Here is a 15,442-nt window from a genome sequence, read left to right as displayed (position 1 = left end):
ATTTCCAATGCAATCGACTGTCACAGGCTTGGATTTCTCCATTGTTTGTGGTAAACACCACCACAAAAGTGATTGTGTTTTGTGAGCTAAAACAAAATGCATCCTATAGTTACCGAAGCCTGGAACAAACTCATATCTGTGGGTGGTGTGTCTATAATATGATAGTACTGTATTTCATCATCTTGTCACAACAATCTGTTGAGACATATGACTGAGAAAATGGCTGTATAAGAGCAGCATAAGGCTTTGTGATATCAACTTGCAGAACGCACTCTCTCTCTTTGTCTATAAACTTCTGTACGCGCCCATAAAACCAGTACCTTTGCAAACACTTCATTACATCAATGGCTGCTCTCAGAACTGTAAAAGTTATTTCATCTGCAACTTTATTCTACTCCATAAGGACCAGTAGAGACAGCGCATGCCAAGCACTATGTAATCTACACTTCAAATCCAAAAACACTGAGAGGGCTTTCAGCCTTTTTGTTTTAAAGGTCTCAAATCAAAACAGGTAGCTTGTTGCAGAAACACTGCAATAACGTGCAAACGTGCTTCTAAGATCACGGGCAAGCAACTTCCACTGACTCAGCACTTTACGCTCCTGCTACTCAGTAGTATAGACAGCTTTATTGTCACTATGCAGTAAGAAGCACAGCACATGATAATATTCATGTATGTGGTTACAGTATCTACTTGACTCTAAATCTTGTTCACCTTTACAACAAAGTAGCAATGCAAGATCCAATGTTTCACTTTATTTCATGAATGCTCAAATTGACCAAACGATTAAAATCTTCACAGTCTGCCAAAATGCTCACACTCACCTGCAGCAGCCTGATGTAGCCTGGGGTCAGTCTTGGGAGTCTGAAAAACATTTTGAAGCGTTCCTTTATGGTCTTCCTATTAAAATAGGAATGAATAACAGGGCCAGATAACACTTGGTTCTCTCAGGCTCCTTTTCCTGGACTCCCAGGACGGGATACCCACTGACAGAGGGTCTGTCCGGGTGTGTGCTCAGATACTCCAACCTGTGCTCAGCTATGTGATGCAGGACAGCCTGGTCAGCCGTTATAACGTCTCCTTCCAGCCTTTACATAACCGGCAGTCTGCAGGTGGTGTGTCTAAGGGGATTACAGAAGCTGGCACACAGGAGCGAAGAAGTCGGTCCAAACAGAAGAAAGGCTGATCGGAGTATACAGCTTAAATATCACAGTATCCCGACTCCAGTAGTGGAATGATATTTAAATTATATGCTACTGTTTTACAGAATTCTGTTTGGAAATTAAGGCCTTCAGGCAAACTGTATTTAAAATGTTATTATTAAGGTTTTACAGTTGGTTTGCATGTATGTATAGTTTTGTTACAGTGGAATGCAGTTTATTGGATAACATTGGGTATAGTCTATTTAATCTTGCATACATTTGCCACATCGTGATGCATATCAATACATAAAATAATATAAAATAGTCTTTTCAATAATGTGATTATTTCAGCTATATCACCCATAACAGACTGTATACAAGAGTGTATTAATTTATTTCTATGGTGGATGTGTGCAGAGAATCAGAGGGGTGTTAATGTACACAGTTTGTGAGCAGTTTACCATCATTTTCAATGTTTTGGATTCTTTCTTTTATTTGATTGGAATATGACACCAAACAAAGTGCAAAATGATGAATGAGAAGTTAACTAATTCAGGTTTTAGCATCAAGTGTAAGTGATTTCTTACTTCAGCAGTTCCTTAAATAGCTTTATAAAGAAGGCACAAGTCATTTGAAGTCAGAACCACTAGAACCTATTTGAATCTGCCGAGTGGGATGATTTGGATGTTTTTCTGTTGATGTTGAGAATGGCTTCTCCTGCCATCTCAGCAAATTTCTTGAGAGCTTTAATATCCTCCCTGGCCTAAGGGTCCTTAACTCAGAGTGAGGTCTTATAATGAGGTAGCTGTTCTGATAACGTCTCTCTCTCTCTCTCTCTCTCTCTCTCTCTTGTGGACGAGAGGAATTCTCTCCAGCAAGAGCAGCCAACAATGACCTTCTTCTCATCTCCGGTAATAGGACCCAATTCTGCCTCCCAACTCATGCATCCATGAATAATCTCAACCCCGCCATTAATGGTGCAAAGCCATGGTGCCACTCAAAGTTGTTGTTTGTTTTTGTTTTGTTGTTTGCTAATGTGTTTTTCCGTTTAAAACTAAGAGAAGCATACCAGCAAATACTTGAAAAAGTAAAGAGGGACTCAGTAAAAGATTTATAAAAAAAATGTCATCAGGGATCTGTCCACTTGAAACTTCGCTTGCTTTCTCAGATAGAGGAGACGTTGCTGACTTTTCTTACTCAGCATATCTGTGTTTAGTTCAAAGGTCAGCTTGTTTTATTAATGATGATTCCCAGATACTTGTATGACTCAACAATTTCAACCTCTTTTCCAATCGTCTTTTCAGGAGTTGGAACGTGACGTCTAAAATCAATGCACATGTCCTTCGTCTTTGTAACATTTAAGTCTAAAAAGGCTTCTTTGCACAAGTTTAAAAACTAGGTTAGTACAGGGCCGTGAGATGTTTCAGTGGTGTCCATTAAACTTACTATGACTGTGTCATCTGCAAACTTTACAATGTAGTTATTGGTCAGTTCACTACGGCAGTCGCTAGAAATGCTAATCAGCACGCGAACATGTTCACAGTGACATGGCTAACATGCAAATGTTTAGCAGGCATAATGTTTGTCATGTTCACTATCTTTGTTTAGCACATTAGCATGCTAATTAGCAATAAACACAAAGCAGAGCAGAGGGGGATGCAAATGTCAATAGTGTTGCAGGAATCTAGTTATAAATGTAAATTATAAACGTAAACGTATTGGATGAATTAAAGTTTTGTCCTCATGGCGGTGCTACATGAAAAGTTAAGTCAGCACTAACAGATTTTTAAGCCACTTGGAGGCAGCAGAAACAAGTTGTGCACACAACATTAAGATCATATGGCAAACTTGTTAGCAACCTGTACATAATTACACATCCAACATGGAGTATCATTAATTTGTAGTTGTGTTTGTGATCACCTGGCAAATGTAAGTCTTATATTTACTCTGTTTTAGCTCAGTTTTTGGTCTCTATATGAGAAGTATCTGGCTCTTAAGCTGCTAAATGCTACAACTATTGATAACTGTCTGCCGTTTAATGCAGCTAGTGCAAAATGGGTTTTCAGAGCTTTTTTTTTTACTGAAAACAGCTGCCTGCATCAGCCGTAAACATCTTTAAAGTGCTGAGAGTAACGATGATGGCAGGACAGCTAAATAATGAGTTGAAACTTGTTATCAAGCTTCACAAAGCTGTGGGGAGTTGCAGATTCAGATGACTGTAGGTCTGTAGATCTCTGTAGGTTCGTCACTATCACATCACTATGAGCCCTTTCACACTGTCATTTGATACATGGTTATTATATATAAAAATATTGATTATAGCTACATTGGAGGGATAACCAGAGTTATTACAATTGATCCTGTTGTCTGCACCAAATGTCAAGGCAATCCATCCAAGAGTTATTGACACATTTCGCTAAAAAAACGCAAATGTGGACCTCGGGGTGGCACTAGAAGAAAAACCACTGATTAGGATGATTAGGGCAGCATGGCTGTCTATCCCAACATTCATGCCAATCTATCGAATAGTTTTTGAGATATTTCAGTTTGGACCAAAGTGGGGGATCGAACAGACCGACACTGCCATCCCTAGAGCCATGCAGATAAAGTGCATGATCACCTTTATATTATGTTATATAAGCATGTCAGGCAATGTGCCCTTGTCTGGCTAATGTCTGCAGAATGAGCCCATGAGCTTCCATCAGACAGCTCCTGCTGCGTCCATCCATTAATAGAGGCCACAGATGGCAACCCTGGTGCTAACTGTTCACCACTATAACACTACACACACACGCTCAGAGCTGTGTGTTGCAGTGTACAGTAAAACCTGCCAGTGTGTACTGCTGCTTCCCAGTTCTGGAAAGACAACAGTAGCTCAAGAGCTGGTCTCTCTCAGGTCATCACAATGGCACCGTCCAGTCGAGATAATTCTCTGCCCTCTTCCTGAACTCATCCTCTGGCATTGAGCTATGGGTAAATGTATTAGAATAGATTATCTCAGCTGTAGACAGGTATGGTAATGCGGAAGGTTAAGCTACTGACTCCCTGGGTGGTACTGTTTCCCAAGGTCCATCAACAACATAGTGTGCTGTTGCTATATTGAGCGTAATGTTAGGTAAGGGCAACAAGTGCTTGTGTTTATCACGTAATGGGAATGTTATTGTTCTTGATCATTCAGTCCTGTAACGAATATCTGCTGAGACACCATTAGTACCATCAGAATTACCTCCCCGAAGACTATTCATTAATCCAGGGCAGTTAGGTGAAAGAGCAAATTTGAAAAGGCACACGGAATAGCAACTTGGTCAGAAATTGATTTGTGGGGAGTGTACTGTAGATAATTGAGGAGCTATTAGGTTAACCGGCTGGGTTTAAATGTCATAAGATCTGCAAACAATCCTGGTGCTCCAGCAGAGCTGACATTTGTTTCTCTGGCAATTAAGAGGGTTAAATGAGGAGGACAGGTGTTGTGTTACTACCAATTTAATGTTGGTTTCATTTTAAACTATATACAACTCAGGGAGGTATAATAGCTGGGTTGATAATGACAACTTCAATCTTACCCGTGGTGGGTGGGTGGAAGGATTTACCCGGCTCAGGATTAAATGGCTTTGTTTCCTTCTTGTACAACATAAGGTATGAAAATGGATTAGACAAAAGGTATAGATCAAAAGGAAACATATTTAATGACAGTTTTTATACTGCATCATTTAATGTCCAACATTGTGCAATGCAGAATATGAGTGGAACATTTCCAGAACTTTCTTGTCTAAAGTGATAAAGCACAGTGGAAATAATTCTTCAGCAGAGTCTTTGTTTCAGTGTGACTGACAGTCTCATGGGTGCATGGTAGAAAGCCCTGTCTTCTTGTCTCCCTGCATGGGAAGGATGTCTGTGATCCAGTATTGGAAAAGTGAAGTGACTGCCGTGGTTTCCTCTACAACACAAAGACATAGAGCAATATTTTAGTTACAGCTGAGACTGCTGCTGACACCACAAAAGAGACATATTTGCTATTGTATTTTCAGCACAATGAATCAAAATCCCAAGCCGGTGTTCAAATCTACCCCCTAGCTCTCTGCATTTAGAGATTCAACCTAACACCATCGGTCTCCTGCCTTATTCTTTAAAAGTTAGTATTGAATTTAGTGACTCTATGCAGAACATAAAATGTACAGTAAAAGGGGGAGCAGTCAAGTCGATGTCATTCATGAGAACAACTCCAGGGTGCAGTAAAATATGCTCAAAGGAAATCTGCTCCTGCACTAAATTGATTGCCACTGCAAGGGTAGATGGATAGAGCGAGGGAAGAAGTTAAAAAGCACACGTCTCCAACAAGCACATGGATTAGCTCCTGGATGGCAGTGCATGTGGGTTACATTTAAATACAGACTGCTGTATTTGTACAAGGTGGATGTTAATCAAGAATATCAAATGAATTAACTTATATTGCAGCAATTCACATGTGAAGTCAAATACAGAGGACCAGTGCCTTCACCTCAAATGTTAACATAGCAAAGATGAGTTACGTAAAGGAAATCTTAAAAACTAGAAACAGTAATTCACAAGGACTTCTGCTCTGATACAATCTGCTGGCGACGTTTCGTATTTAAAAATCAAAGCATGACTCATACAATAGGAGGGCAGGTGGGGGGGGGGGTTAGAAAAGCTGAAGCAGGCTCCATTTTAGGCTGTGCTCGCGAGATAGCAAACCACTTTTTTGTTGCCGTTTTTTTTTTTTTTTTTTTTTTTAAACACACCGTTGTTGTCAGATGCGCGCATCATTTTGTGGACACTGATATGGCAGCGGCCTGAATCTGCTGGCTGATCTCTCTGCCTGTCTTTCTCACACACATACACCTGTGCGTGTGAAAGCCGTAAAGTCCCTGCTGATCCTATTAATGCAGCCAGCTAGCCAACCATGCAAATACACACACACACATACGGAAACGTGCCTGGGGACTGATCAGATGTTTTGACTGTTGACAGAGTAATGGCAAGATGAACAAGTTGAAACATGTTTGTTCACTCACAGTGGAGGTCAAATGTGTGTGAGATGTAATACAGACAAGACCAGCTCTACTATTGCACATTAAGGGCAGGTACTTACAGGTAAAGGCCAATGAAGGCAAGTAAGGGCAGGTATACACAGGTGAAAAATAAAGATCAGTGTAAGGGCGCATAAAATAGAAGGCAAGCATGGGCAGACAGAGGCATGTATTAACCTGTAGGGACAGGTCAACAAGGGCCTGGGGCTGATCCTAGCAAGAGGAGGCCAGTATGTGCAGGGATGGGGATGAATGCATGTAGAGCCCATCGTTTTCGTCTAGCATGACCTTCCACGACTTCCAAGAACGTGTCACTGACCTGCGGACATAGATGTTTTGTAGAGCTCCTTCAGAGCCTTTTCCAGTTTGTCTATCTGTTTCTGCTGAACAAAGGCCTTTAGGCTGTAGAGCTGCTTCAGGACAGAGGGCGGCTTGCGTCCACTGGCTATGCTGCTCAGAAGGTCATCCACCGTCTGAGACAGGACAGGAAGCTTGTCTGCACGCAATAAGGCTGGAGAAGCACGGGAGAAGTGAGAGGTGGTCTGTCAGTTAAAGTTGAAATTATCTAACATTAGAGGAACGTAATCCAACTGGAGCTGACAAAACAAAAGAGGTACCTTTATAAACTGCACCAAATATAGAGCAACATTTTTTTAAACACATATTTTATTTCTTTACTTATTTAACCATGCTTCACTTAACTGGCTAGAGTACCAATAGAGAAAACATTACTAGTTTTGTCTTTTCATTTACAAAGCCAGCAGACTGGCCAAATCTCATATCTGTGCAGTGCAGTCTCACTGTTTATTTTTAGTCTCATTCATTTACAAGGCTCCTCTACCAGATATCGAGGAGCTTTCTCTTATTTTGAACACTGGCCAGGGCCTAATCTACAGCACACCATGCGACGTAATGAAATTGTTTCTCTATGCCTTGATTAAAAACTTAGTCAGTCAGCCGCAAATAATCCCTATATTAAACATGATTTTAATTTGTAATTTTTACAATATCTGAAACACTGTAACATTTGTAATATTGGGGTATCTTAGCTTGGTTTCCTTTACAATGAAAGTTCATGTAAATGTAAATACATAAATCAGAGCTGTTGTCAATGATTTCCAGTTAGCACTCAGATATACTGTATATACATCTGGCAACAAAAAACTGTCACTTAAGTGACTTAATGGCACTGCAATTTTAGCTATTACACTTTCATCCAATTACTGATGCTATACTGGTTAATTCACGCTGGGACTGTCTCAAAAAAGCACAGATGTGCTGTGGCAGAAGTGCAATGAATTCTGTTTTTTTTCCTTAACATGCTTTCAACATTGGCACTACTTGGTGTTTTTAAGGGGTAACTTTGGTATTTTTCAACCCATGTTTGTGTGTCTGTGTGACTAATTGGGACAATATGTTTTGAAATTGGTCCAGTATTGAGCAAGCACGCTGCAGTGGGCAACAGCAAAACAGGGCTGCACCGTAATACTTGTGGGCAATTGCGCCCTGTTAAAGTATGTCCACTAAAGTGCTTGTTTTCGCCCCTGACAGGCAACATTTATTATTATATATGTCTGACAACATTATGGAAATGATTGCTACAGAGATAGACCTTTTTAAAAGACTAAGCTAACCAGACACTTGTATTAACAATCTGAACTGGTCAGTGGCAAAAACAAGCACTTTAGTGGACGTAGGATTATGTAGCAGCCCTGTTTTACAGCTACTGACTGCAGCATGCTCGCTCAATAATGGACCAGTTTCAAAAAATGTTGTCCCAATTAGTCACATAGACACAAAAACATGAGAGAAGTTTAAAAAAAATACCCCAGTTACCCTTTAAACTTCAGCCTAAAAAGCCACTAGTTTTGTGCATAATAAATCAAACTACTCTGCTTTGGCAGTGGCTACAAGATTTAGCACAGAGAACAAAAGAAAGCAGCTGATCCAATAACACAAACACCACTCTGTTCAATACCTACAATCTGACATATAGATTTCCATTGTTGTGCTGAGGAAGTCTGACACCTCAGCAGCTCTCCTTTCATCATCTTCCTCCTCATCCCCATCTTTTTGGTATGTGAACTCCAGGGCAGTGGCGCGGGGCATTAGACCCATGGAGAGCAGCTTTTCTTTGTGCCGTTTCTTCTTCAGCTTCCTCTTCTTGTTCCTGCTAATGCGTTCTCCTCCCTCATCCACAGGTGTCTGACCTGTGCTGGGCTCACTCACTGGAGCTGCTACATCTTTCCCATAGTCATAGTGGAGGGTTGGTTTTCTTTTCCTTCTTCTCCTTTTTCTTTTCTCTTCTTCTTCCTCTTGATCTCTGTCTAGTGCTTCATTGCCATCATGGACGCTCTCCTCTGGTGGAAACAAGATCGTAAACTCTTGATTAGTTTCAAATGCTGTTGAACTTAATCAATCCATTGCAATCTCCCCATGCACCTCTACTTTTGGGCAAAAGCAAATATCAGATTGTTGTATTCACATTGTTAAAAGATCAGATTCTGTGTCACATATTGGAGTAGGGTGGGTTTAACATGCAATCTGTATAAGGCCTTATGCTGCGTTTGAGACAACTCGGAACTTCTGACATAAAGCATTCCGGGTGAGTGATGGTGCATGACGCCAAAAGTGAACGAAAAACATGGCTGACCGTGACAAACTGAACTGTTTCTTTGTCCAGTGTGCACACAATTGAACTCTCATCAGTGGTGTTAATTAAAAAGATGGCCGTTTTAATGAAAACAAATGACATAAATAATAAATATAAATAAATAAAGTGCAATAAAATGTAAGTTACTCGTTAACCGTGTTCCCATTTAGCTACATCAGTTTGTAAACTGCATAAGTCTGTAAATGTTGTATATTTAGGGCCCGAGCAACTTCTGACGTTTAACTCCTTCGTGATTGGTCAAAAACACGCGATAATTCATAGCCATGTCTCCCGACCTCTGGCCACTGCACCACGGCCCCATCAAGCCCCGACAGACAGAACAGGTTTTTCAATTTGACAGTATGTATTATATTAATAAAATACAGCAGGCAAATATAATTTATGTTGCTTTTTAGTTTATGATTTACTATTTACAATGTGTTCTTCCATGGGAGATGCCATTGTTGTGTGACATCCTTCAGCGGCCCGGTCAAGTCCGGTTATATATTTTTGCTCTGAGTTCACAAGTGGGAACCAAGACTTTGAGTGGGGTTCCATTGTACTAGAGGGGTCAGAAATTTCCTAGTTCCAAGTTGTCTCAAACCCAGCAGCCACCCACACACAGGCTACAACCAATAGGGGGATTCGAGTCCCAGTAATGTCCAATAATGTGGCATTAAGGGATGAGAGACTGCAGGTTTTCTTGCAGCTAATCACTGCACCAGCTGATTCCACTAATGGGATACTCCATCTTTTTAGCTGATTGCATTCAAATCAGCTGGTGTGGTTACTGATTTTAAAAAAACCTGCTGGAGCTTGACCTCACAGACCACTGTTGATTGAAAAAAGTACAGCAGATTCAGTTTACTGTATGTTTGATGTTATGTTGCTCCTCTTGACAGAATAGTAGACAGTAGAGCTGCAACGATTAGTTGTTAACTATTAAATGAATCACCAGCTATTTTGATAATTGGATTTTGAGTAAGAAAAAGTTTAAATTCTCTCATTCTATCTTTTTAATGTGAACGTCTTCTGCATTCTTTACTCCTCTATGACATTAAATTGAATATATTTGGGTTGTGGACAAAACAAGACATTTCAGAACGTCCTCTTGGGCTTTGGGAAGCACTGACTGACATTTTCCACCACTTTCTGACATTTAATAGACCAAGCTACTAATCAATTAACTGAGAAAATAATAAACAGATTAGTCGACTATGAAAATAAATGTTAGTTGCAGCCCTAATAGACAAAGATATAGTCTACTACTCCCAATCCAGCACTCTGATGAAAGATGAAATAAAAACGCTCAGGTTATTCATTAGCTTTTGTGCATACACATAAAATTACAGAATTCCTCCCACCTTATGAAAATCGTCATTAGAGCTACTTATGTTCAGTCTTAGCTTTGCACTTTGATTTATTTGTTGTCATTTGTTTCAAGGTACTTTTTATTATTTTTTTATTCAGTGTTAAATTTCTCTTCTTATGTCTTATAACTTAAACCTCACAGTTAACCAAGAATGACTTGAGCTCAGCTGTGAGTCCTTTCAGAAATGGCACTCTCTCTGGTTGAGCAGCTTCCTCTCGGCCTCATAACAACTCCCCTCTCTTTATCAACTCGAGGCATTGAAAGGTCAAAGAAAACCAGCTCCCATCGAATTTTTAGTGACCCGTTCACCCCAGTGAGCAGTAAACTGGCTATCAGCAAGAACATAATGGAGCTGAGAAATTGGCAGAGCAACAACGACCAATACTGAAAAAGCAATTCAAGAGCAGCCACTGCTCAATTTAATCGAACATGGATAGTAGTGATGACAAACAAAAGTCATGTACAAGACTTGTCTGTATGAGCATCAATGAAGAAAAAGGTGAAAATAACCTTGCTGTCATGTTGTTGCTCATCTGATTGACCATGAATGCACATATTTTTCACGTAAAAAATGTCTTATTTATTGTGTTTTTTATTAATTCTGTCCTTTAGTGGTTGAATGAAAATGAAAAAAAGTATCTCACATCAAGGTGTTGTTCGACATGAAGGAAAAGATCATTCTTTCAAGCCTAAATGCACTTTTTTAATAGCTACACATAAATATAGAAGAAGCTTTTAGATGACTTGTGTTTCCATATTTAATTATCTAAGACCATGAGTTCAGATTGCACTGGAACCGTCTAAACAGTGTAGAGACAGACCTGGTAATTCGAGACTACCGTAGATGTTGGTCTTGCCACTCTTATTAGATGAGTCATTACTATATCATATAAACTAGTTATTGCTGTACTGTTTCTCTAATATTATATTGATGGATCTATTATCACGACACCTTTATGAAGCCCAATCCAATCTGACCTTAAACAGGACTTTGGATTGCAATTTCCATCAAGGCTTACTGCCCACTAAATCAAAATGTGATTCAATTAAGGCGCTGTTAGGCTGATGAGTGCAATTAATCAAACATAGCCTAATAATTCATTTTGGTGGGCACCTTTAGACGCTGCTCTGTGTCAGCCAACAAATCTCTTCTATTATGTTGAAGTAAAGCAGAAGCATGTCATGTGGATAAAGGTCTTTATTAAGGTAGATGATGAGTACAGAGACACGTGTAATGAGCCAGGACTCTTATTACATTCTGATCTTTTCACCCGTTTATGACAGAAGAAAGTGCAGACAGAATAAACTTTGTCTTTGACTCTGTCTTCGAACGCTGCATAGCGTTCAAAGAAAGCATGTGGGAATTAAACTTCCAGCCAACTCTTATCACAGGTCAAGAAAATTCCACCTTGGCATTAACATCAGCTCACAATCAAGCCTCAAAGATGGCATCAATGAGAGTTAAGTATCTCCTAGATAGGTTGTAGATGTCTACTCGGAAAAACAACACTCAATTAAATAGACAGATCAAAATGAAAACCGCCCAGGCTCATACACCATCTGTGCTGCATTCAAGTTCTCCTCACTTTGGAAACACAATTGATTATCAGTGTCTGTTTCCCTAAACTAGAGTGGCAGAGACAATCAAAATGATTAACTTTAATACTCAACAGAGCCAACCTGGAAATACCCCATGCCATAAATCTCTTCTAGCTTTATGGTGCACAGCGCAAGTCCATAAATGTAAGATTATGGTCGTCTTACCAGCTGGGTCCTCGGCACTATTTATCCTTTCTAGTTGGGGGAGTGTGATGGATTTCTCTGAATCTGTCTTGTAGTCTGCAGGAGGAGGTAGAACAGTGTACATCCGCCTGCCCGGATTGGCTGCACTCTGCGTCTTTCCTGCATCTCCTGAGACAGTCATGGCAAATAAAAAGTAGGTAATAAACTCCAATGGTAAGAGCAGCAGGGTGGCAGCAATTGCATGATATGTTGGTATGTTAATGTGTGTATTTTGAAAAAAAGGAAAGGACCAAATAAGGGAAAATCAGAAAGGAAATAATGTTTTCCAAATGATTGTACATAGTAATATTGTAAGCAGCAAGTATCACTGGTAAACTGAATGTAATCTTACCAGTAGCAGTGTCCACTTTAGAGGCTTGTCTTTTCACATAGATTTTGTTGGCTAGGGCCTCGACCATGCCTGGTGGGCTGGACTCCTCCTCCAATTTGGGAGCTGCAGGGTAAAGCCTCTGGAGTACTTTTGATTGAAATGCTAAGTAACACAAGACATAGGACAAGAAACACATAGGTACACACATGTTAATCAGACGCATTAGAGATATCTGACTTCTTCATAGGGAAAATGTAAATCTTAAACTTCCTGCTAAAATCTGCCAGTTAATGCAATTCAAAAAGTGTGGAATTACCAACCCAATATGTGCGACAGTGTTATTAGAACAAAGGAATGAAGTCAAAGAAGCAGCCAGCTTGAAAGGAGGTGCTGGGTTATGAATCATCATGTGTGCATTGTATTATTATTAACAGCAGTGCACTTTTACCCCAACGACTGGCCAAATGCCGTTAGAGTAATTGAGATATATATATATATATATATAGAGCACTTTTTTGAAAAGTGCTCTACAAATAAAGATTATTATTATTATTATTATTATATACACACACACACACACACACACACACACACACATATATACAGACATACACACTTAACTTTACAATGCATCATCAGGTCATGGTAACATGACCAGACATCTTACAATTACTTTGTATTGGACATCGGTATCGCAGCATGGTGTGGAGAGTAGTGTCGTTTGACAGAGGAACACGTGCATTTGTTTACAACATAGCTGGAAACCTACTTAACGCGAGACTTAGCACGGTAGCTAGCTAACGTAGCTAGCTTGTTGCAACTGTTTGGAGTTTGTATATGATATTAATAATGCTGTCGACGACACCGGTGATGCTCACCTTCTTTCCTGCGTGCCATTTCGACATATGTAGTTATCTGAGCGGAACTAAAGAGGACGGAAAGTTAAATGTAACATTTGGCTAACGTTATAGCTATTATGCTAACACGCTAACCCGCCTGCTAGCTTTTTAAATGAGCTCGCTTCTTAACAGAGGTTACAACATCACAAATCGGTGAAATAACTTGTTGGTGTTAAAGTTATTTAAAGGAATGGCTATAGCTATTTAAACTCAGCTATAATAAAACTCAGCTACCCCTGTCAAAGCGAAGTAATGCTCGCCGTCGTCCAGCTGCTGCACTCACCACCAGGCAGCAGCTCACACACCGACAGGACTGATTGAATGCATAGGAAGAAGTCACTTGGTCCAGTCGCGCCGAGTTCCATTCCAACTAATGGCGATTTAATCTAGCCTTACTTGTCAAAAAAGACTTGTACCCTGCCCATCATACATTTATATAATATTTTGATCAGTCAAATCCATTCTTGAAATCGGCATGTAAAGCAGCCTGTTTAATATATCGAATATCATAGCATTGTTTGGTACTGCTCGACCACTTTGTATTTGGCGACAAAGACAGTAAGAAGTTTACATTTTACTGAGGCAAATTGTTTCTGTGATATTAAATGTAGTACGAATTAAAATGTGACGCCTAATACTTCGATAATTATCTTTAATCAATTTCGGGTGCGTGCCTTCCTGCCTAAATAGTCAAGCCCAATTTATTTTTGCGGTTAGTTAGGATGACAACTTTCTTTCATGAAGTGTGAAGAGCGCCATGCATCACACTACAGCTCCCCGTGTGTTTGAAGCTAGTAATAACAGCGGTTTTGGGCGTGCGCACACTGAACCAGCTGTAGGACTGAGTGGAAGCGAGATGAGAATACTAAGCAGGCACCTCATGGCTCAGCATCAGCACCGGGCTGAGTTAGGATTTGCGCACCCTCCAAACTTGGCTTGGGACCTCAGCATGTGAACAGGCTTTGCAGACAGAGGATCCACCTAGAATGTCAGCTCTGAAGAAGGTAAATCTCCCTCTCTCTCTCTCTCTTATTAATCTTTGAGCACATCTTTAACTCCTAAAATATAACGTGCAGGATTCAAACATCTTACAGTAAATGAGATAATGTATGCAGTAGTGGGAAAACGGCGTGTGTTTAGGCGGTGTGTTTGCAGGATTTTCTTAGTTGTTTAAGGTAATCAGACTTTTGGACTGTTGGCTTTTTCAAAATGATATTTAAAAAAACCCTTCCATTCGAATTTGTTGATGTATGAGCAGTCATCACAATATACAAAATATAATATGATTTTTGCATCACTTTTGCATTAATATTGTTCACCTCTCCTCTGCTTTGCCATATGGATGTTGCTCTTGCACTTACATTTATCCCTGAGGAGGATGCTTGGATGTGGACCATTTCATGCAGAAAAAAGCCCTTTTAGTACACGGTTAACTTCTCAAATGGATGTTATTCTAGGTTTGATCCCCCCAGACTCCTCCTGTTGTGCACTGTCACGTAATACTGTATGTACCATGCCGACTGTAGTCTCTGTGGGTGGATGAGCTTCACTGTCTGACAGAGCCCAAGCTCAGCGCTGGCAATCCTGAATGAGAGTGGAGCTCCATACAGCTTAACAAAAGAAGGCACTGTAAGAGTTGTGTTTTTTTTAAGAATCAAGGAACTACACAGACCCGTGAAAACATGTTACATAATACGTTACAGTAGACAAGGCATTGAACAGCATAAGCACACTTCCCACAAGCCTTCTGATTAATCAAGTAGTGAGAATTGTACTCCTGTGAATGGGTGATTATTACTGGTGTAGGAATCATCTTTTGTTTTTGATGTTGCAAGATTAGAAATAGTTAACCGCCTGTTTGTGTAAAAAGCTTGTCATCGTTGACAGTTGTACACTGACACGTTGTGTCGTTTAAGATTCAGTGCAGTTGCAAGTATTGATGTCTCAGCGCCAATATATTTCCATGACTGAGTGACAAAAAAGAAGTGAAGTTGTAGAGAATGCCTGCTTCAGCACCGCTGCCGAATCGACAGCAAATCTACAGTACTCAGCACACACTGTGAGTGACAAAGTGTTGGCTGCCAGCGCTCACATAGTCAGACATCATAATCACAGAGGTGCTAAAAATAGGGGATCATATTCATTGCAATGCTTTAGAAGTTCCGTGGTTGTTACTGCTGTTCACTCTCTAGTTAGACGCTTTTCCAACATCCTC

General features: G+C 40.1%; 2 protein-coding genes across 9 annotated transcripts in view; one reads left to right on the top strand and one right to left on the bottom strand.

Moving 5' to 3' along the window:
• Positions 1-4,803: 4,803 nt before the first annotated feature.
• On the bottom strand, positions 4,804-13,975 carry LOC123978670 (glutamate-rich protein 1). Of its 5 annotated transcripts, none has more exons than XM_046062050.1 (7): positions 13,511-13,974; positions 13,207-13,253; positions 12,350-12,490; positions 11,980-12,126; positions 8,173-8,550; positions 6,510-6,701; positions 4,804-5,079 (listed from the first exon to the last, which is right to left on the bottom strand). In XM_046062050.1, exons 2-7 carry the CDS (start codon positions 13,223-13,225, stop codon positions 4,979-4,981), a joined length of 978 nt encoding a protein of 325 aa, XP_045918006.1. In that variant the 5' UTR covers positions 13,226-13,253; positions 13,511-13,974; the 3' UTR covers positions 4,804-4,978. The 5 variants fall into 5 exon arrangements, with proteins under 5 accessions (XP_045918006.1, XP_045918005.1, XP_045918002.1 ...); XM_046062049.1 differs by having other exon boundaries at positions 13,462-13,545; XM_046062046.1 differs by lacking the exon at positions 13,207-13,253 and having other exon boundaries at positions 13,511-13,975.
• The window catches only part of dlgap2a (discs, large (Drosophila) homolog-associated protein 2a), a 127,896-nt gene continuing 125,523 nt past the window's right edge, over positions 13,070-15,442 (top strand). For all 4 annotated transcript variants that reach the window (XM_046062044.1, XM_046062043.1, XM_046062041.1 and 1 more), the window contains exon 1: positions 13,070-14,231. In XM_046062044.1, the coding sequence (XP_045918000.1) occupies positions 14,214-14,231 (18 nt within the window). In that variant the 5' untranslated portion in view covers positions 13,070-14,213. The remainder of the gene's footprint in view (positions 14,232-15,442) is intronic.

Source organism: Micropterus dolomieu, linkage group LG11, assembly GCF_021292245.1.
Source record: "Micropterus dolomieu isolate WLL.071019.BEF.003 ecotype Adirondacks linkage group LG11, ASM2129224v1, whole genome shotgun sequence".
NCBI classification, from domain to species: Eukaryota; Metazoa; Chordata; class Actinopteri; order Centrarchiformes; family Centrarchidae; genus Micropterus; species Micropterus dolomieu.
The sequence above is the reverse complement of the archived record's forward strand: the minus strand, read 5'-3'. Positions and strand labels throughout refer to the sequence as shown.

Coding starts and splice junctions, on each gene's coding strand:
- LOC123978670 (XM_046062046.1), bottom strand. CDS start 13,592: ATGGAACTCGGCGCGACTGGACCAAGTGACTTCTTCCTATGCATTCAA. Junction 8,551..11,979: donor TAGTGCCGAGGACCCAGCTG/GTAAGACGACCA, acceptor TGTTTCCACCAG/AGGAGAGCGTCCATGATGGC. Junction 5,080..6,509: donor CAAAACATCTATGTCCGCAG/GTCAGTGACACG, acceptor TTTGTGTTGTAG/AGGAAACCACGGCAGTCACT.